The 19,428-nt window shown below is 42.3% G+C and overlaps 1 protein-coding gene and 17 non-coding genes across 19 annotated transcripts; 13 read left to right on the top strand and 5 right to left on the bottom strand.

Moving 5' to 3' along the window:
* Positions 1-2,975: 2,975 nt before the first annotated feature.
* Positions 2,976-5,386, bottom strand: dharma. Of its 2 annotated transcripts, XM_027280787.1 has the most exons (3): positions 4,714-5,386; positions 4,406-4,614; positions 2,976-3,425 (listed from the first exon to the last, which is right to left on the bottom strand). In XM_027280787.1, the coding sequence occupies exons 1-3, from the start codon at positions 5,036-5,038 to the stop codon at positions 3,306-3,308; spliced, it is 654 nt and encodes a 217-aa protein (XP_027136588.1). In that variant the 5' UTR covers positions 5,039-5,386; the 3' UTR covers positions 2,976-3,305. The 2 variants fall into 2 exon arrangements, with proteins under 2 accessions (XP_027136588.1, XP_027136587.1); XM_027280786.1 differs by having other exon boundaries at positions 4,406-5,386.
* A 4,931-nt stretch (positions 5,387-10,317) lies between these two features.
* trnar-ucu (transfer RNA arginine (anticodon UCU)) lies at positions 10,318-10,410 on the top strand. The gene is made up of 2 exons: positions 10,318-10,354; positions 10,375-10,410. It is a non-coding gene; the product is annotated as a tRNA-Arg (tRNA).
* A 253-nt stretch (positions 10,411-10,663) lies between these two features.
* trnar-ucu (transfer RNA arginine (anticodon UCU)) lies at positions 10,664-10,756 on the top strand. The gene is made up of 2 exons: positions 10,664-10,700; positions 10,721-10,756. It is a non-coding gene; the product is annotated as a tRNA-Arg (tRNA).
* Positions 10,757-11,020: 264 nt separating this feature from the next.
* Positions 11,021-11,113, top strand: trnar-ucu (transfer RNA arginine (anticodon UCU)). The gene is made up of 2 exons: positions 11,021-11,057; positions 11,078-11,113. It is a non-coding gene; the product is annotated as a tRNA-Arg (tRNA).
* Positions 11,114-11,478: 365 nt separating this feature from the next.
* Positions 11,479-11,570, bottom strand: trnar-ucu (transfer RNA arginine (anticodon UCU)). Its single transcript is given in 2 exon segments — positions 11,479-11,514; positions 11,534-11,570. It is a non-coding gene; the product is annotated as a tRNA-Arg (tRNA).
* Positions 11,571-11,665: 95 nt separating this feature from the next.
* trnar-ucu (transfer RNA arginine (anticodon UCU)) lies at positions 11,666-11,758 on the top strand. The gene is made up of 2 exons: positions 11,666-11,702; positions 11,723-11,758. It is a non-coding gene; the product is annotated as a tRNA-Arg (tRNA).
* A 365-nt stretch (positions 11,759-12,123) lies between these two features.
* On the bottom strand, positions 12,124-12,215 carry trnar-ucu (transfer RNA arginine (anticodon UCU)). Its single transcript is given in 2 exon segments — positions 12,124-12,159; positions 12,179-12,215. It is a non-coding gene; the product is annotated as a tRNA-Arg (tRNA).
* Positions 12,216-12,391: 176 nt separating this feature from the next.
* Positions 12,392-12,484, top strand: trnar-ucu (transfer RNA arginine (anticodon UCU)). Its single transcript has 2 exons — positions 12,392-12,428; positions 12,449-12,484. It is a non-coding gene; the product is annotated as a tRNA-Arg (tRNA).
* A 261-nt stretch (positions 12,485-12,745) lies between these two features.
* trnar-ucu (transfer RNA arginine (anticodon UCU)) lies at positions 12,746-12,838 on the top strand. The gene is made up of 2 exons: positions 12,746-12,782; positions 12,803-12,838. It is a non-coding gene; the product is annotated as a tRNA-Arg (tRNA).
* Positions 12,839-14,418: 1,580 nt separating this feature from the next.
* On the top strand, positions 14,419-14,510 carry trnar-ucu (transfer RNA arginine (anticodon UCU)). The gene is given in 2 exon segments: positions 14,419-14,455; positions 14,475-14,510. It is a non-coding gene; the product is annotated as a tRNA-Arg (tRNA).
* A 262-nt stretch (positions 14,511-14,772) lies between these two features.
* trnar-ucu (transfer RNA arginine (anticodon UCU)) lies at positions 14,773-14,865 on the top strand. The gene is made up of 2 exons: positions 14,773-14,809; positions 14,830-14,865. It is a non-coding gene; the product is annotated as a tRNA-Arg (tRNA).
* Positions 14,866-15,054: 189 nt separating this feature from the next.
* Positions 15,055-15,152, bottom strand: trnar-ucu (transfer RNA arginine (anticodon UCU)). Its single transcript has 2 exons — positions 15,116-15,152; positions 15,055-15,090 (listed from the first exon to the last, which is right to left on the bottom strand). It is a non-coding gene; the product is annotated as a tRNA-Arg (tRNA).
* A 143-nt stretch (positions 15,153-15,295) lies between these two features.
* trnar-ucu (transfer RNA arginine (anticodon UCU)) lies at positions 15,296-15,388 on the top strand. The gene is made up of 2 exons: positions 15,296-15,332; positions 15,353-15,388. It is a non-coding gene; the product is annotated as a tRNA-Arg (tRNA).
* Positions 15,389-15,914: 526 nt separating this feature from the next.
* Positions 15,915-16,006, top strand: trnar-ucu (transfer RNA arginine (anticodon UCU)). Its single transcript is given in 2 exon segments — positions 15,915-15,951; positions 15,971-16,006. It is a non-coding gene; the product is annotated as a tRNA-Arg (tRNA).
* A 1,424-nt stretch (positions 16,007-17,430) lies between these two features.
* Positions 17,431-17,522, top strand: trnar-ucu (transfer RNA arginine (anticodon UCU)). Its single transcript is given in 2 exon segments — positions 17,431-17,467; positions 17,487-17,522. It is a non-coding gene; the product is annotated as a tRNA-Arg (tRNA).
* Positions 17,523-17,722: 200 nt separating this feature from the next.
* Positions 17,723-17,815, bottom strand: trnar-ucu (transfer RNA arginine (anticodon UCU)). The gene is made up of 2 exons: positions 17,779-17,815; positions 17,723-17,758 (listed from the first exon to the last, which is right to left on the bottom strand). It is a non-coding gene; the product is annotated as a tRNA-Arg (tRNA).
* Positions 17,816-17,991: 176 nt separating this feature from the next.
* Positions 17,992-18,083, top strand: trnar-ucu (transfer RNA arginine (anticodon UCU)). Its single transcript is given in 2 exon segments — positions 17,992-18,028; positions 18,048-18,083. It is a non-coding gene; the product is annotated as a tRNA-Arg (tRNA).
* Positions 18,084-18,889: 806 nt separating this feature from the next.
* trnar-ucu (transfer RNA arginine (anticodon UCU)) lies at positions 18,890-18,982 on the top strand. Its single transcript has 2 exons — positions 18,890-18,926; positions 18,947-18,982. It is a non-coding gene; the product is annotated as a tRNA-Arg (tRNA).
* Positions 18,983-19,428: the final 446 nt, after the last annotated feature.

Below are 19,428 nucleotides of genomic sequence, written 5' to 3'. Positions count from 1 at the left end.
AGAGATGAACACGCTCACACTCCGAGGCTGAGGCTGCCGAGACGATGGTGACGGCAGAAATCCACCTGTGGACGTACACCTACACCTGAGTGGATGATTCAAATGTTCAAGAGCCGGTGGGATTTTCCACTTTTTCTTTCATAAAATTGGCCACAGCAGTGAGTGAACGTACAGTCAGCATTACCCAGAACTGTACTGGAGTCAGTGTGAACTATAAGAAAATGTTTCGACCTGTAAACTATCAGTTATTTAATCGTTGGTTGGCTCATTTCTCATTTGGAAATCTGGAAAATTCCCCAAATCTGTTCTTGACTTTTGAGCCTCCAAAGTCGCTCACTCACTCTGGTGGATTCACAGATTTCAAACTGAACGTGGTCGATGCTTTGTTGAGTTTCTCTCGGTCGTCTTTGAGCTCTGCAGCCTCGGCTGAAGGAATCACTCTGTGGTTGCTCCTGCACACTGCTGTTGATAATTGTTCTTTTTGTGCCCGTGGATTCAGCTTCAACATTACACTACAGCGCTTTCACACACCAGGTGTTCACTTCAGCTCAACCAGCTGCAGAGTTTAGTCAGGCTGTGATCAGACCAAAGCTTAGCTCGAAACGAGACAGCGTAAACTCAAGTAGACTTCACCCGACTCTTAAGCTTCGCTGTGAGTTGGAGGTCGGGTTTTCAGCACCTGTGAGGACAAATTCTGCCCTGGTAGCTCTTATGTTCGGGTGTTTTTTGCCCCACTCACTCAAAATGCATTGTTATACAACGTCCCTGTGAATTCCACAAGTTGAAATAGCATTCTTGGAAAGTTCACAGTGATCTGAACAAATCCAGAAAGGATCCAGATTTTCCACGTCTATCTAACTGAAGTCAGACTTATACTCCACTCTTAGTAACTTTTCTGAAATATAACTTATTGAAACATGTTCTGGAAGCCAGTGTGACACTCTTGATGTCACGATATGCAGACGACTCTCAGCTTTACCTTCCTACATCGATGATGCCGTTAGCTGCTTTCCCCTGATGATCTAAAGTAACCCCTCATCTTATAGTTTACATCTGTGTATAATTTCACACAGGAAGTGTTTTGCTACAAATAAAGTGCTGCAGCGCTGTTCATGAAGCTCCACAGACTCCTTCATGTTAGGTGAACATAGACGTCAGTGGACCACAGTGATGGTGAGGTTTGTCTTTGTACAGTAAACGTACAGTACAGTCAATATGTCCCAGTGAAGCCTCTGTTGGTTTGAACATGGTGTTCTTACTGCTGTGTAAATGTGGAGCTTTCTCTGGTTTGGCCACTAAGTGTCACCACTGAGTCACTGGTTAATCATCACCATAAACAAACTGTTACATAAGCTTTCCTCTCTACATATTCTCTATTTGTTTTCTCCATTTAAAGGACTGTAATGGCTTTGCATGTTTTAGCTCTTTGACTGCAAATCACCGTGTCTGTGAAGGATCCGTTCAAGGTTGAAGAGGCTTCTTCAGTTCTAACTGACTGATGGGAAGTCCCAGCTATTAGTAAATGTTGACTCCGATAATGTGCAACACTGTATGCAAACTTATCTTCTGACTGATATCCAAACATCTTTCAGTTTTTAGATTTGTTTCCAGGCAGAAACATCAAACCTGCTGCAGAACCTTTTGTAACTATGTCAAAACTTAGTCACCTTCATATTGGGGATGAGCGTTTACGCCATTATCTCTGTCTGCATACACACTTGTAATGGGCAGAGCTTAAACCGTGCATAGGCTGGACTAAACCAGCAGATGTTAATTTGATCTGGGTTGATCGTCCTGAGAGCTGAGCTTCAGATCAATGATTTTATTTGTTAAGATGCAGAATTCTGTGGTTGAGGTCCAATAGTCTGAATTGAAGATATTGTTGCATCTTGTGCACAAAAGATAAAAATGACAAAGTGCCGTAAAAGGATAAATAAATCTCTCTGTAGGTTCATTGTTATTTGGAAAGCTGCTGCCTGACGTGGAGGAAATCGATCAGAAACTGATGCTTTGGAAAATGATCGTCAGGACTGTGAAGTGATTTGTAGTTTATTGGCTAAAACATTCAGAGTCACTGGTTTGGTCCTTTAAATCTATAATCGATCGGTGTACGTGTCTGAGATTATACCGTTGAATTCTCATAGAAACTAACTCAGCACTGGTTGTTTTAACATGAATACGTCTTAAGGATCGACAGTATATAGCCTATATTTTGATAACTTCACTAAGTGTACTTTTTGTTTTGTAGTGTGTGTGTGTGTGTGTTACTTTGTGCTCAGTTACAGTCCGTGTGTGTGAGTACCTCCTGTTTTAAAGGTGTGTGAAGCTGACGGGCGTTAGCGCGGAAACGGGAGAACGAGCATCGGACGTCCTCATCCTGACATACTCACTGCATGCTCTCTGAAACTTTCTGTATTCTCTGATTTGAGTTTTTCAGTATGTGTCTGTATCTTCTTCTCATCAGCATGGAAGTGCTTCTAACTCTATGAATATAATAAAGAATTTGATGTTGTTTTTCTACCTCTCCTGTCCATTGCTTTTACTCGACATCACGTCCAATCCAGTCCACTTTATGTAGCACGACTTTCAGCAAACACGAGGTTTCCAAAGTGATAAAGCACAAGAAAAACATGAAGTAGATAATAGAAAGATAAAAAACAATAAAATAAAATAAAGCACTACCCGGACAAGATAAACTAAATAAAAATATGCATGTATACGCATAAAATCAACTCTACATGGTGTCAAAGGCCAACGAAAAGGATTTTAGACAGAGGCCTGTCTGATGACGTTGAGTCTGGTTGTATTGCACAGCTCCAGTTCTGGCACGACACTGTTTCCCAAACTAATTTTATATCAAGAACTGGAATCTGAATCTTAAAGTAACTGAAATGCTGAAGTAACGTATACTAAGATATATATAGCTTCATGTTTAACAGTGACACCTGGTGGTCAGTTCTCAGTTCTCACTCAAACATCTGAACAGTTAATAAAGAAACAACAGACTGACGTCACATCATAACTCCATTTATTTCTTCATGAAACACTCCAAGTTACAAATGTTGCTGGTGTTTGAAACCTGACTTCAATAAATTACATAGAAATTCAAAAATAATTTAAAACTAGAAAAAACTGCAGCGTATAAACAAGTGTCCGACTTTCCCCAACATCCCCTGAATGCACCATCACAAACATCCGCCCTGCCGAGGTGCCTTCGACCAGGATGCCGTCAGGTGACCTTTGACCTCTGCAGGTGAGAGTCTCTGCACGCGGTGAGTTTGACCTCTGAGCAGCAGCTGTGACCTTCAGAGGACGGAGGTGAAGAGTTTCATCTCCGCTGCAGCGCCGCGGGGCGGGGACGGAGACTTGACTTTGGAGCCGCTGCGCTGCCGCTTCCTGCGGGCTCTGCGGTTCTTAAACCAGACCTGGAAGAGAGAGAGAGAGAGAGAGAGAGAGAGAGTTTAAACCACAGGTTCACTGACATCATTCATGAAGATTTTATACATTAAAGAATCTGGAACATTCCCAAGGACCAAATCCATAAAAAGTTTGTTTGATTAAAGATATCAATTAAATAACGTTCAGTTATAATTTCCACTCAAACAGACACACGTATAAATGACAAACAGTGCGTAATCAGTGCGTAAAACGCATCCCGGAGAGCTTTTACGCATCATGGAGAGCTGTTACGCATCATGGAGAGCTTTTACGCATCCCGGAGAGCTGTTACGCATCATGGAGAGCTTTTACGCATCATGGAGAGCTTTTACGCATCATGCAGAGCTGTTACGCATCATGGAGAGCTTTTACGCATCATGGAGAGCTTTTACGCATCATGGAGAGCTGTTACGCATCATGGAGAGCTTTTACGCATCATGGAGAGCTTTTACGCATCATGGAGAGCTGTTACGCATCATGGAGAGCTTTTACGCATCATGGAGAGCTTTTACGCATCATGGAGAGCTGTTACGCATCATGGAGAGCTTTTACGCATCATGGAGAGCTTTTACGCATCATGGAGAGCTGTTACGCATCATGGAGAGCTTTTACGCATCATGGAGAGCTTTTACGCATCATGGAGAGCTGTTACGCATCATGGAGAGCTTTTACGCATCATGGAGAGCTTTTACGCATCATGGAGAGCTGTTACGCATCATGGAGAGCTTTTACGCATCATGGAGAGCTTTTACGCATCATGGAGAGCTGTTACGCATCATGGAGAGCTTTTACGCATCATGGAGAGCTTTTACGCATCATGCAGAGCTGTTACGCATCATGGAGAGCTTTTACGCATCATGGAGAGCTTTTACGCATCATGGAGAGCTGTTACGCATCATGGAGAGCTTTTACGCATGAGCTTTTACGCATCATGGAGAGCTGTTACGCAGCCTCATGTCGGACTCACCCTGACTGTCTCCTCGCTCAGCCCGGTGCTCCTCGCCACCTCGGCTCGCGCCTCCACCGCCGGGTAGTCGGTGAGCTCGAACAGCGCCTCGAGCCTCTTGGTCTGACTGTCGGTGAACACCGTCCTCATCCGGGACTTCTGACGAAGCTGCGACTGCGCGGACACCCCGGCTTGGTGGTAACCATGGTAACCCGCCAACTGCTGAGCATCTGGAGGGAGAGACACGTGAGTTAGGAAAGTTTTCTCGTGACGGTGATGAAACGTTAAACGGTTCCGGTTAAAGTGAAGAAGCTGGAGCCAAAGTTTACCTGCAGAGTCCGGACTGCTGCTGCCGAAGTGCACGTACACTCCAGAGTTTGGATACATGCTGCTGTGATGGAAGCCTGCTCCGTACGGGCAATACGCCTCTCCAAAGCCCATCCCTCGGTACTGCAGGCAGCCTGGCACCGGCACCGGCACCGGCACTGGGACCGGAGCAGGAGCTCTGAGAGTCCCGGAGTCCAGGCTGAACCCGCCGGGGAGCCCGTACAGATACCCGTCCGGGGAGAACTCCATGGCCGGCTGCTTGTGTCCGAGCTGCGGGGAGAGGATGCGGTCGATGCTGAAGTCTGACACTCTGCTGGTTCCGTCCATGATTCAGACCTGAGTGCTGCTGAGGCCTCTGAGCTCTGAGGGTCCAGTTTTAAACACAAGTCTGGATCTGCCATCAAACACCTGACGGCTCTTTAATATGTTAATGAGCTCACATCTTAATATGTTAATTGGCGCGTTTGATGGTTGAAGTTCAGTCAGACATGAGAAGAAACGCAGACTTTGATTTGACCTCTGAACTCTTTGATTCATCTTCTTCATTTAATTTAAAGTGATTTAGAAAACTTTTATTTTGGAGGGCAGGACATTTTATTTTTGCAGTCTGAGATTTAAAAACAAATGTTTCATCTTTGTTATATCATGTTGTGTTTATTAAAAGCTGATTGTTCTTCTGTGACACAATCCTCACTTTGTTTACAGTTAAAGTACATTTATTGATTCTGTTTATTTATAAAAACATATTTATGGTTATTTATGTGGACACATTCAGAACAGATGATGTCTCATGTCTCAGACCAGCAGGGGGCAGGAGCTGCCTGATTTTGTCGATGTTGCTGGACCTGAAAACATTTTAATATTTTAATGTTTCTTTTCTTTTGTATCTTCTGAAGTGTTCTTCTTCCTGCTGAGCCAACACACAAGCACTGAAACTCTGAAATGATTGTTCATGTCATGCTGTCTGCATGTTCAGCTCCTCATGTCTTTGCACAGGATGGAGATGCTGTGCAGTGTGTGTGTGTGTCCTGCAGAGGTCGGCATGAAGCTCTGTCAGAGAAATCTGAAAGATTTCAGTGAAACCAGCTTTGATCTGCAGCAGAGGATCTGTCACGTCATCAAAGGTGGAAACAGCTTCACATGATTATCATGATTATTGTTTCATTATCATGGTTCAAACAGCAGAAAGACTCTGATGTTCAAAACAGAAAACTTTAGAGTTTGAAGGTAAACGTACACGTTCATGTAAAACTAATGAGTTACCTTAAAGTTCAAACTTAGCATGGATGTAAACATTTATATAATTTGCCACGTTTTTAATTACAGATAATCATTTTACATAAACGTGTCTGTAATTTAAGAAAGCATAAAAACACTGTACAGAAGATGTAGTAAGAAGAACAAACTGAAATCTGTCATGAAGTATCCTTAAAATAACAGTTTGCTTGTTAATTTACAGAAAAGGTTATTTTTATTTTCATGTATTAGTTACAGCAGTATGTATGTTATATATGTTCTTTGTGCTTTTATCTCATGAACTGTAACATGTATTAGTTTTTGTTGATCTATGGCTGCTGCTGATGTGACGTGATGTTAGCTCAGTCGGACTTCTGAGGGAAGATCAATCAGTGATCAATAACAGATCAATAACAGATCAATAACAGATCAATAGCAGATCAATAACAGACCAATAACAGATCAATAACAGATCAATCAGTGTCGTCTCTTCAAAGCTGCTCTGATCTGATCGACCGTTAACGCTCATGAGAGGAACACAGAGAAACAGATTATCAAAGATTAAAGAGCAGAAAGAACATTAAGGTGTTTCAGTGAGTTCAAACTGTCTGTGTGTATTTATATTTGTGCTTAATAAATATCTAATAAAACACATTTTATTAGTCCACATGTCCTGATAACTTCCTTTAAAGTTTGATGAAAAGAACATTTACTGTTCATTTGTGGTAAAAACAAGTTTTGCCTTGTTGTTACTCTTTGTTGGCCTCTAATATTTTTAATATATTTTTAATATTCAGATATATATATATATATATATATAGTATATATATACACGTATATATGTGTGTGTGTATATATATATATAGTACTATACTACAGTACTATACTGTGTATTTATGTATGTATGTTTATATACATATACACAATAGGATATACTGTGTATCTTATAATAGCGGGACCAGTAATAGATAAGACATCTTAGATAAGAGACGAAGATTACCACCATGAGATAGAGAGATATAGATCTAGGTGGATAAGATGGAGAGAGTAGAGAGAATGATCGATATAGATAGATATTATACTATACTAGTACTCTACGACAGGGAACGCTATAGTGCGATATCTATATATATACAGTAAATATCCACTGTTGGCACCGAGCTGTCTGATAATTACATAATTACTTTTAATTAGTCTCTTCAAACTGACAGTGCTGTGTGTTTTCTTCCTCTCTGTCCCATCACGTCTCAGCATGAATCAGCAAAATGTCCTGAAGCCTCAGACTGCTCCCTGAACCGGGCCGAGCCGAGCCGGACTCCCTCTCTCTGCTCTCCATCAGTGTCTGTCTCTCTGTCTGTGTGTCTGTGTGTCTGTCTGTCTGTCTGTCTGCCTGTCTGTCTCTCTGTCTCTCTGTCTGTCTGTCTGTCTGTCTCTCTGTCTGTCTGCCTGTCTCTCTCTCTGTCTCTCTCTCTGTCTGTCTGTCTCTCTGTCTGTCTGTCTCTCTGATCAGTAAACATGGCGGGGTTCATTCTCAGGTCTTTCTGGACGAGTTTCATTTCCCTGCTCTCTCCTTCCATGTCGGCTGAGTTTCAACACTGTGTGTGAGACATTTCACTGTTTTTACCGGCTGGGTTTCAGTCCTAAAACATGATGATGGTCATGTGGTCGATGATGTATCTGTGCTGCTTCATTACTCTGACAGTTTTGTAGCTGAAGTGACTTGAACTGTGACACGATAAGAAGAGATTAATGAAGAAATAAGATGATTAACTGCTAATTGAAGTCATATTAAATCATTATCTCATGTGAAACGTCAGAGAAATGTGACACCTGGAATAAAAACCTTTGAATGCAGCATGTTATTGTCCAATATGACACAATAATATGTAGATTCATTCACTCTGAGTATTAAAGATTCAAATCCAAATGTTAATTATCACTGAAGTCCGTCTGAGGCTGATGGCGTCATTAGTTTTGGTAATTTGGTCGTAAACCAAAGAAATTAAAAGTTTGATGAATAGTTGAAAAGTTATTAAGACGTCTGAACCAAACTTCAGAGCAGTCCGATCAAAATCTGAACCAGCCTGAAAACCACAAACTTCTGATTCACAGACGTCCATCATACAGACTCACAGACTAACCTTTAGTGTCTGTATGAGTCTGTGAGGACGTCACTGAGACTACATCCAGGTTTTAGACAGTCTGCGGGGACGTCACGGCGACTACGTCCAGCTCCGTCCGCTCTTCACGATTGGTCAGTCTTTGTTTGGGATGCATTCGATGTTTTTCTGTCTGTAACCAGTGACGACCTGAAGTGTCTGAGGACAGCAGAGAGGAATCCAGATGATTTATTGATGAGGACGAGCTGATAAAAGACAGCAGCCTGTCTTCTGGTCCTCAGGAGTTCAGTTTGTGAATGGAACGTGGCCGGTCTGCTGAGGACGCTCCTGCTCGTCGATGACTCATCTCTGCATCTGCAGACACAAATCAGTTTGGAAACATCGACTCGTGGAGTTGAACGCTTCTCAGAATTAATTACAGATTCACAGCTCGGTATTGTTCAGCTGTCTTTGGTTTTATGACCCAGGATCATAAATCATATCTGTGATGCAGATTAATGTAGTCAAGTGTGAAGACCAGGACCAGGACCAGGACCAGGACCAGGACCCATCCTGGATTTTAACTGACTCACAGCTTCAAACCTAATTTAACAGATTGAAGTCGCTCTTTGAAAGGCCGAAGCCGTCTGTCTTTATTTCAGCAGCCACTAAAAGTCAGTCAGACTTACTCGCTGGACAATTCTCTTCTTAGCTTCATGTCCATAGAAGCTGCTGACTAACATCTGATTCATAATAATATGGAAACGTTTTTCTGCTTTCATGGAGGATACAAACAGTTTCTCAGTGTTTTATTCTTCTAACTTTAAAGCGTAGCTGCCATGTGCAGATGTTGTGGACATCATGCAGCAGCAGGACGGTCGGCAGCTCTGGTGTCCCCCCAGAGACGTGTCCTCTCCTTGGTCCTGTTCTTCCTCGACACAGGCGAGTGAACCTCAGGGGACACATCTATTAAACTGCTGTGAAACCTCTGAAGGTCGAACATCTGCTCTGCTGTGGACTCATAAACTAATTCATGAAGTGTCTGATGTCCAACATGTCTGTGATACTAAAATGTCTCACTGGTTATATGAAACAACTCCAGACAGGCTGTCTAAAACTGGACAGAGTCTCTGTGACGTCCCCGCAGACTGTCTAAAACCTGGACGTAGTCTCCGTGACGTCCCCACAGACTGTCTAAAACCTGGACAGAGTCTCCGTGACGTCTCCTCACTGTTTCAGGACCTGAAGGTTTCCTCATTATTTCTTTGTTTCATGTTGACCCTCGGGGGACTTTCCTTGACCACGATGACGTCCTCTGTGATGTGAACACTGAGGAACCTGAAGACGAAGACAAACGTCCCTCAATGGACCAAAATACAACCACACACACACAAAGGGCTTCTCGACATGATGTGCAGTGATGCCACAGCAGCACCGTGGGAGCAGTTCGGGGTTTGGTGGTCCACAATGGACGGAGCTCCCTCAGCTTCCCTCCTGAGCTGTCTCCTTTCCTTTAGTAAAGGATGCTCTGATGTTTCCTCTGCTCTTCTCACAGCTGACACCAGGTCACTTCACTCACTTAGAGACCTGCTGGACCGGAGTCTGACTCTGTGTCAGCACACTTACATAACACTGACCCTGACTGAAGGCTGGGAGCTGCAGTTTGAAGCTGTGACCAGCAGGAGGCGACGCAGGCAGACAGTCAGACAGACAGGGAGGTAAGAAGCATTATGTAACGTCTGTGTTTGTCTTTCATCTCTTCATACGCTCTCTGTTATTTGTTCTCAGTGTGACGTCATCTTCTCTCACCTGTGTGAACCAATGGAATCACCTGAAAATACAACAGGAAGCTTCTCTTTGTCTGCAACACTCCAGACAGTCATTAGACAACTGTCCGACCTTCAGTGCTCTTCATAGCCCATGGGACACACACACACACACACACACACACACACACACACACACACCTGAGGCGGTACAGAAGTCTTTCTCTGAATAATGTGATCTCTCTCTCTCTCTCTTCAGGCGCGCTTGATTTAACTCGACTCTGCAGGATTCTTACTCCGGCAAAGAGACGCCCATCTTCTGATGAATCCAACGCACCCCCAGGTTCCCACAGAGGACAGGATGGGACTGAAGGGATTCGAACTTTTTTGAATAATTTATGTCAGTACTTTCCATGAACTATTTTAAAGGGTGTTATTTTACATTTTTATGATTGTTCATGTTTGTCTCAGCTGGCGGGACCAGAGACAGGCATGTCAACAGCGTGGCTCTGTGGCGCAATGGATAGCGCATTGGACTTCTAGTTAAACACATGAAGAAGTGATTCAAAGGTTGTGGGTTCGAGTCCCACCAGAGTCGATCTTTAAAGTTATACAGATGAGCTTTAGATAAAGCCATCAAGTAATCCTCATGTGAGCCGTCTTGTCATTCTATCTATAATGGTATGACATGGTCTTCACCATGATGTTCAACCTCCAAATCACATCAAGTCCAATGTGCCACAGAGTTTACCTGTCTGACATGACGAGGGTTTGCTGTTGACAACTTGTGCAGCTGTGATGGGCTCACTGCGTTATAGGTTCAACACCAAGTCAAAAAGCCTCCTCAGAGAGGCTCTGTGGCGCAATGGATAGCGCATTGGACTTCTAGTTAAACACAGGAAGAAGTGATTCAAAGGTTGTGGGTTCGAGTCCCACCAGAGTCAATAAAGTACAGGAAAATAAAGCTGATGTAACACATCTGAAATGACACCTGCTCTTTGCAGAGAAAGTCAATGCTTCCAATCAACCCAACCTAGAGACCATATATGTTTCTCATTATAATTTGATCTGAAGTCTAATTTCACATGGTTTAAAAACAGCTCAACTTAATGTCTCTTTCTGCAGCTTACATTGATGCTTTTAAAGAGCAACTCCAGTGGAACATTGAACAGACAACAGAAAACCGTGACACCTAAGACATGATATATGGCTCTGTGGCGCAATGGATAGCGCATTGGACTTCTAGTTAAACACAGGATGAAGTGATTCAAAGATTGTGGGTTCAAGTCCCACCAGAGTCGATCTTTAAAAGTTAAGTACAAGAAAAGCTGATGTAACACATCTGAAATGACACCTGCTCTTTGCATGAAAAGTCAACGCTTCCTATCTATCAACCCAACGTTGTCTCGAGAAAATATATATATTTCTCTTTATAATTTGATCTGAAGTCAAATTCCACATGGTTTAAAACGAGCTCTAACATAATGTCTCTTTCTGCAGCTTACATTGATGCTTTTAAAGATCGACTCTGGTGGGACTCAAACCCACAACCTTTGAATCACTTCTTCCGGGTGTTTATAACTTTACTAGATTCAAGGTGAGAAAGTCTGATGTGAGTTTCTACTTTATTATATTTTCTTCCATTCACCTGCATACCTTTAAAGATCGACTCTGGTGGGACTCGAACCCACAACCTTTGAATTACTTCACATTTACCTATCTAGAAGTCCAATGCGCTATCCATTGCGCCACAGAGCCACACATCAGCTACTGTGTGCAGTACAGTGAGCTGAAGACTTTTATAACTATCTCTCTTGAACCTATGAAGTCATCATGCCAGCTCCCTTTTACGTGGCTCTGTGGCGCAATGGATAGCGCATTGGACTTCTAGTTAAACACAGGAAGAAGTGATTCAAAGGTTGTGGGTTCGAGTCCCACCAGAGTCGATCTTTAAAGGTTAAGTACAGGAAAAGCTGATGTAACACATCTAAAATGACACCTGCTCTTTGCATGAAAAGTCAACGCTTCTTATCTATCAACCCAACGTTGACTAGAGAAAATATATATATTTCTCTTTATAATTTGATCTGAAGTCAAATTTCACATGGTTTAAAACGAGCTCTAACATAATGTCTCTTTCTGCAGCTTACATTGATGCTTTTAAGGATCGACTCTGGTGGGACTCAAACCCACAACCTTTGAATTACTTCTTCCAGGTGTTTATAACTTTACTAGATTCAGGATCAGATAGTCTGATAGGAGTTTCTACTTTATTATTTTTTCTTCCACTCACCTGCATACCTTTAAAGATCGACTCTGGTGGGACTCGAACCCACAACCTTTGAATTACTTCACATTTACCTATCTAGAAGTCCAATGCGCTATCCATTGCGCCACAGAGCCACACATCAGCTCTTCTGTGCAGTACAGTGAGCTGAAGATTTTTATAATTATCTCTGTTGGTAAACAGACTTGGGTCTGACATGACGAGGGTTTGCTGTTGACAACTTGTGCAGAAATACTGTGATGGGCTCACTGCGTTATAGGTTCAACACCAAGTCAGAAAGCCTCTGCAGAGAGGCTCTGTGGCGCAATGGATAGCGCGTTGGACTTCTAGTTAAACACAGGAAGAAGTGATTCAAAGGTTGTGGGTTCGAGTCCCACCAGAGTCGATCTTTAAAGGTGATGTAACACATCTGAAATTAACATCTTTGCTTTGGAAAATCAATCAACCAAACCTAGAGTAGAGAAAATATATATCTTGAACCCACAACCTTTGAATTTCTTCAATCATGCTTCGCTAGAACTCCAATGCGCTATCCATTGCGCCACAGAGCCACACATCAGCTACTGTGTGCAGTACAGTGAGCTGAAGATTTTTATAACTATCTCTGTTGAACCTATGAAGTCATCATGTCAACTCCCTTTAACGTGGCTCTGTGGCGCAATGGATAGCGCATTGGACTTCTAGTTAAACACAGGAAGAAGTGATTCAAAGGTTGTGGGTTCGAGTCCCACCAGAGTCGATCTTTAAACAGGAAAATAAAGCTGGTGTCGCACCATCTGAAATCACACTTGGAAAATCAATCCATCCAACCTCGAGTAGATAAGATACATACGTATCCTAGTCATTATAATTTGATTTAAAGTCTAATTTCACGTGGTTTGAAACCAGCTCCACTTTATGTCTCTTTCTGCATCTTACATTGATGAATGCAAATGAAAACTGTTACAGTGCCGGAATATATGAAATCTGTGCATTGGACTTCCAGTTAAACACAGGGGAAATGATTCAAAGGTTGTTGATTCAAGTCCCACCAGAGTCAGATAAAATGCTTGCTTTTGAGAACTTCAGCAGTAAGACAATTTGTAGTTGGATAAATGCTTTTTCCTATTACATGATACATGGCTCTGTGGCGTAATGGATAGCGCATTGGACTTCTAGTTAAACACAAAAGAAGTGATTCAAAGGTTGTGGTTTTGAGTCCCACCAGAGTAGATCTTTAAAGCTGATGTAACACATCTGAAATGACACTTGCTCCTTGCATGGAAACTCAACGCTTCCTATCAATCAACCCAACCTAGAGTAGAGAAAATATATATCTGTTGTCCTGTAGCTCCACCCACTGAGGTTTAAGCCAATAGTGCCTCCAGAGCTCGCTGTGATGCTAATGCCATCACAGGCACTGTTGAGCCTCAGCGGTCTTAGCTCAATGAACCATGCAGAACATCTACGGTGAAGACAAGAGATGCATCTGTCATCAGTCTGCTAATCCTCTGCAACTCCACAAAACGTCCAAGAACTGCTTCTGTTTAGCTCGATAACTGCTTAAAGCCAAGCCACTGAATTAAGCCACTGAGAGGGTGGAGAGAGCATCACATTAGGAGTGTCCACTTAGCTCTTTAGCTACTTACAACCAAGTGAACCAAGTGAGGTTAATCAACCGTCCACCATCTTAGGAGGCGTGCTGCTTTGTGGCCTGGCCAACAAAACTGAAGGGAAGTTAATGAGCCACTGTAAGCCTTCTTAGAAACACATCTAACTGTGGTACCGCGATCCAACTGAGGTGTATCGGCAGGATACCATGAAAAAAACGTGTCCCTCCTGTATAACTAAAACTAACAAAGTTTTATCTCTTGTAGATGCACAAGTTAACTTTCCAGAGATCTCCAAGGACTTGGAACTGTTACGGATTTATCTGCTGAACTTTTTGTCTGCTGTGACCCAGAAAAGTAGCTTCGATCTGTGGCAGTTTGGCTGCATCTTTGTAGACCTACACCTATTTAGGATGTTTACACTTCGACGTGTAATACACTCAGAAAAAAACTGGTTCTTGAATGGTTCTTCAGAAGGTTCTTTGGTTCTATTGGTGGTGGGTAACAGCGTGAAATTAGGGCTGAAGTTCTTGATTATTTTGATCTATAAAACATCAGAAAAATGTCTCACAGAAGTCCAAACATACATATCCAACATGCCTGCCTCTGTCGGTGAACAGACATACAGTGTTCTTTGATAATTCTTCCATCACAGGACGAGTCTCCAGGACCTGTATACTCATTTTCTATGTGGAACCTATGAAATCATCATGTCAACTCCTTGTTACATGGCTCTGTGGCGCAATGGATAGCGCATTGGACTTCTAGTTAGGCACAAGAGAAGTGATTCAAAGGTTGTGGGTTCGAGTCCCACCAGAGTCGATATTTAACGTTATACAGATGAGATTTAGATAAAGCCATTCAGTAAACCTAATGTGAGCTGTCTCATCATTCTATCTATAATGGTGTGACATGGTCTTCACCATGATGTTCAACGTCAACCCCCAACCATCAAGTCCAATGTGCCACAGAGTTTACCTGTCTGACATAACGAGGGTTTGCTGTTGACAACTTGTGCAGCTGTGATGGGCTCACTGCGTTATAGGTTCAACACCAAGTCAAGTCACCAAAGCCTCCCCAGAGAGGCTCTGTGGCGCAATGGATAGCGCATTGGACTTCTAGTTAAACACGGGAAGAAGTGATTCAAAGGTTGTGGGTTCGAGTCCCACCAGAGTCGATCTTTAAAGGTAAAGTACAGGAAAATAAAAATGATGTAGCACATCTTAAATGACACACACAGAGAAAATATGTATATATATATATATGCGTATGTTAGTCATTATAATTTGATCTGAAGTCTAACATGTTTTGAAACCAGCTCGTCTTAATGTCTTTTTCTGCAGCTTACATTGATACTTTTAAAGATCGACTCTGGTGGGACTCGAACCCACAACCTTTGAATTACTTTACGTTCATGTTTGTATATCTAGAAGTCCAATGCGCTATCCATTGCGCCACAGAGCCACACATGATGCAGTACGGTGAGCTAAAGATTTTTACTATCTCTGTTGGTACAGACTTGGGTCTGACATGGCGAGGGTTTGCTGTTGACAACTTGTGCAGAAATACTGTGATGGGCTCACTGCTCCTCCTCAGAGAGGCTCTGTGGCTCTGTGGCGCAATGGATAGCGCGTTGGACTTCTAGTTAAACACATGAAGAAGTGATTCAAAGGTTGTGGGTTCGAGTCCCACCAGAGTCGATCTCTAAACGTAAAGTACAGGAAAATAAAGCTGATGTAACACATCTGAAATCACGCTTGCTCTTTGCACAGAAAGTCAACGCTTCCTATCAACCCAACCTAGAGAACATATATGTTTCTCATTATAATTTGATATGAAGTCTAATTTCACATGGTTTAAAAACAGCTCAACTTAATGTCTCTTTCTGCAGCTTACATTGATGCTTTTAAAGATCAACTCCGGTGGAACTCGAAGCCACAACCTTTGAATCACTTCACGTTTACCTATCTAGAAGTCCAATGCGCTCTCCATTGCGCCACAGAGCCACATGTCTGACCTCAGACTGTTATGAATGCAAATGAAAACTGTTACAGTGCCTGAATATATGAAATCTGCGCATTGGACTTCTAGTTAAACACAAGAGAAGTGATTCTAAGGTTGTTGGTTCAAGTCCCACCAGAGTCAGATAAAATGCTTGCTTTTGAGAACTTCAGCAGTAAGACAATTTGTAGTTGGATAAATGCTTTTTCCTGTGACATGATACATGGCTCTGTGGCGCAATGGATAGCGCATTGGACTTCTAGTTAGACACAAGAGAAGTGATTCAAAGTTTGTGGGTTCGAGTCCCACCAGAGTCGATCTTTAAAGCTGATGTAACACATCTGAAATGACACTTGATCTTTGCATGGAACCAATGTTATGGATGCAAATGAAAACTGTTACAGTGCCTAAATATATGAAATCTGCAGTCTCACCTCCAGAATGCATTTTACTTACACACTGAACCTTTAAAGCACCAAACAGGTTTGACAGTTAATTTAGAAAATGTGCGGCCAAGGGATAAAAATCGATGTTCCCTGAGCCAGCGGCCACATTAACAAGAACATATAGAGACATAACAGAATAGATTTTGAGTGTATTAGCCACAAAGTCCAAAAAAGGGAATTTGAAACGATCACACGTAATAATCTTTTGAGATTTATCTGAACGTGAGGCAGACAGAGTGTGAAGGCCGCACTGAAAGCTGCTCCTGGCAGGATGTGGATGTAAACAGCTGTTTCTGGCCAAAAATCAGAAAGTCCACGGAGTCAGAATCTCAAAGTTTCCAGCAAACAGTGACTATTAAATTTTAAAATTCACTGCTGGCTCTGAAGTCTTACAAACAGAAACCGCCTGAGCACAAAGACGACAGATGACTCGTGCCATACGGCTAAATTTACCGGCTCTCTGGCTCGTGCTCGGCGTTGTCATAAATACGGCACATTGTCTCGATGTGATTGTGTCGGCGGGGCGCCGTTCATCGTGGCTGTAAATAGAAACGGCGTCTTATGTAATTTCCTGCTAAATCTCTCCCTTTGAAATACGGTGTTTACGTAACTGTCCTACAACAGCAGGCCTCATTTACATAATTGCAGAGAGATAAAGTCACTGCACCAATGTATGGCTGAGTGTGAGAGCTCATTTACATATATGCAGATGAGACACACGTGTACACACACACATAAAAAGCAGCCATTGATTTGTTGTGTCTGTAAGTTTACATGTATCAGTGTCTGCACCAGCTATGTTACGATGTTGACCTCAGTTAGTTACAGAGAAACGACATTTATTCACAGTTAACACTGCCAACACGTAGACCACCTGTCCAGGTGATGGTGAGCATGCATATTAATTAGCTATTGTCTAGTATTCTTTGCTCTGACATCATGACCTCATTGTTCACATTGTTCGGCTATATCACTTCATAGCCGAGCAAAAGCAAAATGTCACAGCAGCTGAACTTTCTTTAGAAAGCCTGAAAACGAGGTGAGGAGTGATGAGGCGGAGGATGAGGGTCAAGCAAGTACTGATCATGTTCATCAGGCAGCAGCAGCGTGGAGGTCTGAAAACCCTTCAGGCACATGTATGGTTCGTGATATTGGACTATAACAAGATTAAAACTGGATGATGAGATGCCAAATGTAAAAAAACAAAATCACCATAAGTGACATGTCAGATTTCATATATTCAGGCACTGTAACAGTTTTCATTTGCATTCATAACAGTCTGAGCTAAGTCATGTGGCTCTGTGGCGCAATGGATAGCGCATTGGACTTCTAGAGAGGTAAATGTGAAGTAATTCAAAGGTTGTGGGTTCGAGTCCCACCAGAGTCGGTCTTTAAAAGCATCAATGTAAGCTGCAGAAAGAGACGTTAAGTGCATCTGGTTTCAAACCATGTGAAATTAGACTTTATATCAAATTATAATGACTAATATACGTATACATTTTCTCTACTCGAGGTTGGATTGATTGATTGATTTTCCAAGTGTGATTTCAGATGTGCGACATCAGCTTCGTTTTCCTGTTTAAAGATCGACTCTGGTGGGACTCGAACCCACAACCTTTGAATCACTTCTTCATGTGTTTATCTAGAAGTCCAATGCGCTATCCATTGCGCCACAGAGCCACATAACTTTCAAATCAGGGCACATTGACATGGTTTCACAGCTCACATGTAGAGTCATGATGAGTCTCCCAGTCTTAGAGAGTCTTAGAGACTCGTCCTGCGCTGGTACGAGTTGAAATGAACGCTGCAGGTCCATTTACCAACAGAGACGGGTCTGTCCGTCTCTCTCTCTGTGAGGCTCTGTGGCGCAATGGATAGCGCATTGGACTTCTAGATAGGTAAATGTGAAGTAATTCAAAGGTTGTGGGTTCGAGTCCCACCAGAGTCGATCTTCAAAAGCATCAATGTAAGCTGCAGAAAGAAACATTAAGTACAGCTGGGTTCAAACCATGTGAAGTTAGACTTTATATCAATATGTATTTTATCTACTCGAGGTTGGATTGATTGATTTTCCACGCAAAGAGCAAGTGTCATTTCAGATGTGTGACATCAGCTTTGTTTTCCTGTTTAAAGATCGACTCTGGTGGGACTCAAACTCACAACCTTTGAATCACTTCTTCCTGTGTTTAACTAGAAGTCCAATGCGCTATCCATTGTGCCACAGAGCCACGTAGCACAGAACTGACATGATGACTTCATAGGCTCCACAGAGATAGTTATAAAAATCTTCAGCTCACTGTACTGCACAGAGTAGCTGATGTGTGGCTCTGTGGCGCAATGGATAGCGCGTTGGACTTCAAGTAAAGCATGATTGATAAAATACAAAGGTTGTGGGTTTGAGTCTCACCAGAGTTGATCTTTAAAGGTATCCAGGTGAGGGGCAGGGGAAAAAAATAAAGTAAGAACTCATATCAGACTGTCTGATCCTGAATCTAGTAAAGTTATAAACACCTGGAAGAAGTTATTCAAAGGTTGTGATTTCGAGTCCCACTTGAGTCTGCGATTGCGCCACAGAGCCACATCACTTTGACATCAGGGCACATTGACATGGTTTCACAGCTCACATGTAGAGTCATGATGAGTCTCCCAGTCTTAGAGAGTCTTAGAGACTCGTCCTGCGCTGGTACGAGTTGAAATGAACGCTCCAGGTCCATTTACCAACAGAGACGGGTCTGTCTGTCTCTCTGTCTGTGAGGCTCTGTGGCGCAATGGATAGCGCGTTGGACTTCTAGTTAAACACCTGAAGAAGTGATTCAAAGGTTGTGGGTTCGAGTCCCACCAGAGTCGAATCTCTAAAGGGTTTGCTGACACATGTCACTTATGTTGGTTTTGTGTTTTTATATTTGGCATCTCTATTTTTATCCAGTTTTAATCTTCTTACATGCGTCACATTTTCAGAATGGCCTAAAATAACTTTTATATTTACGTTATTCAACTTTTCTTTCACCGTATCAACACATTTATAAATATTTATTGGCCTGTATGTGTTTGTGATTGCTGAACGGTTCATGTAATAACGTTACACCGAGGTGATTTACAGACTTTATGATGGAAACGTAGAGATATATAGACATTTTATTAATGTTCCTAGTTTAACTTTCACTCTTTATCATCTTGTTTTATTTTGGTAGTATTTTATTGTCCGTAACTTTATTTTGAAAGGCATGAAACAGAATATTTGGATGTTTATGACTCTCATGTGAACTTTTTATGTGTTTATGGTTTGATGACTG

This window comes from Larimichthys crocea, chromosome VII, assembly GCF_000972845.2.
Source record: "Larimichthys crocea isolate SSNF chromosome VII, L_crocea_2.0, whole genome shotgun sequence".
Classification (NCBI taxonomy): domain Eukaryota; kingdom Metazoa; phylum Chordata; class Actinopteri; family Sciaenidae; genus Larimichthys; species Larimichthys crocea.
The sequence above is the reverse complement of the archived record's forward strand: the minus strand, read 5'-3'. Positions and strand labels throughout refer to the sequence as shown.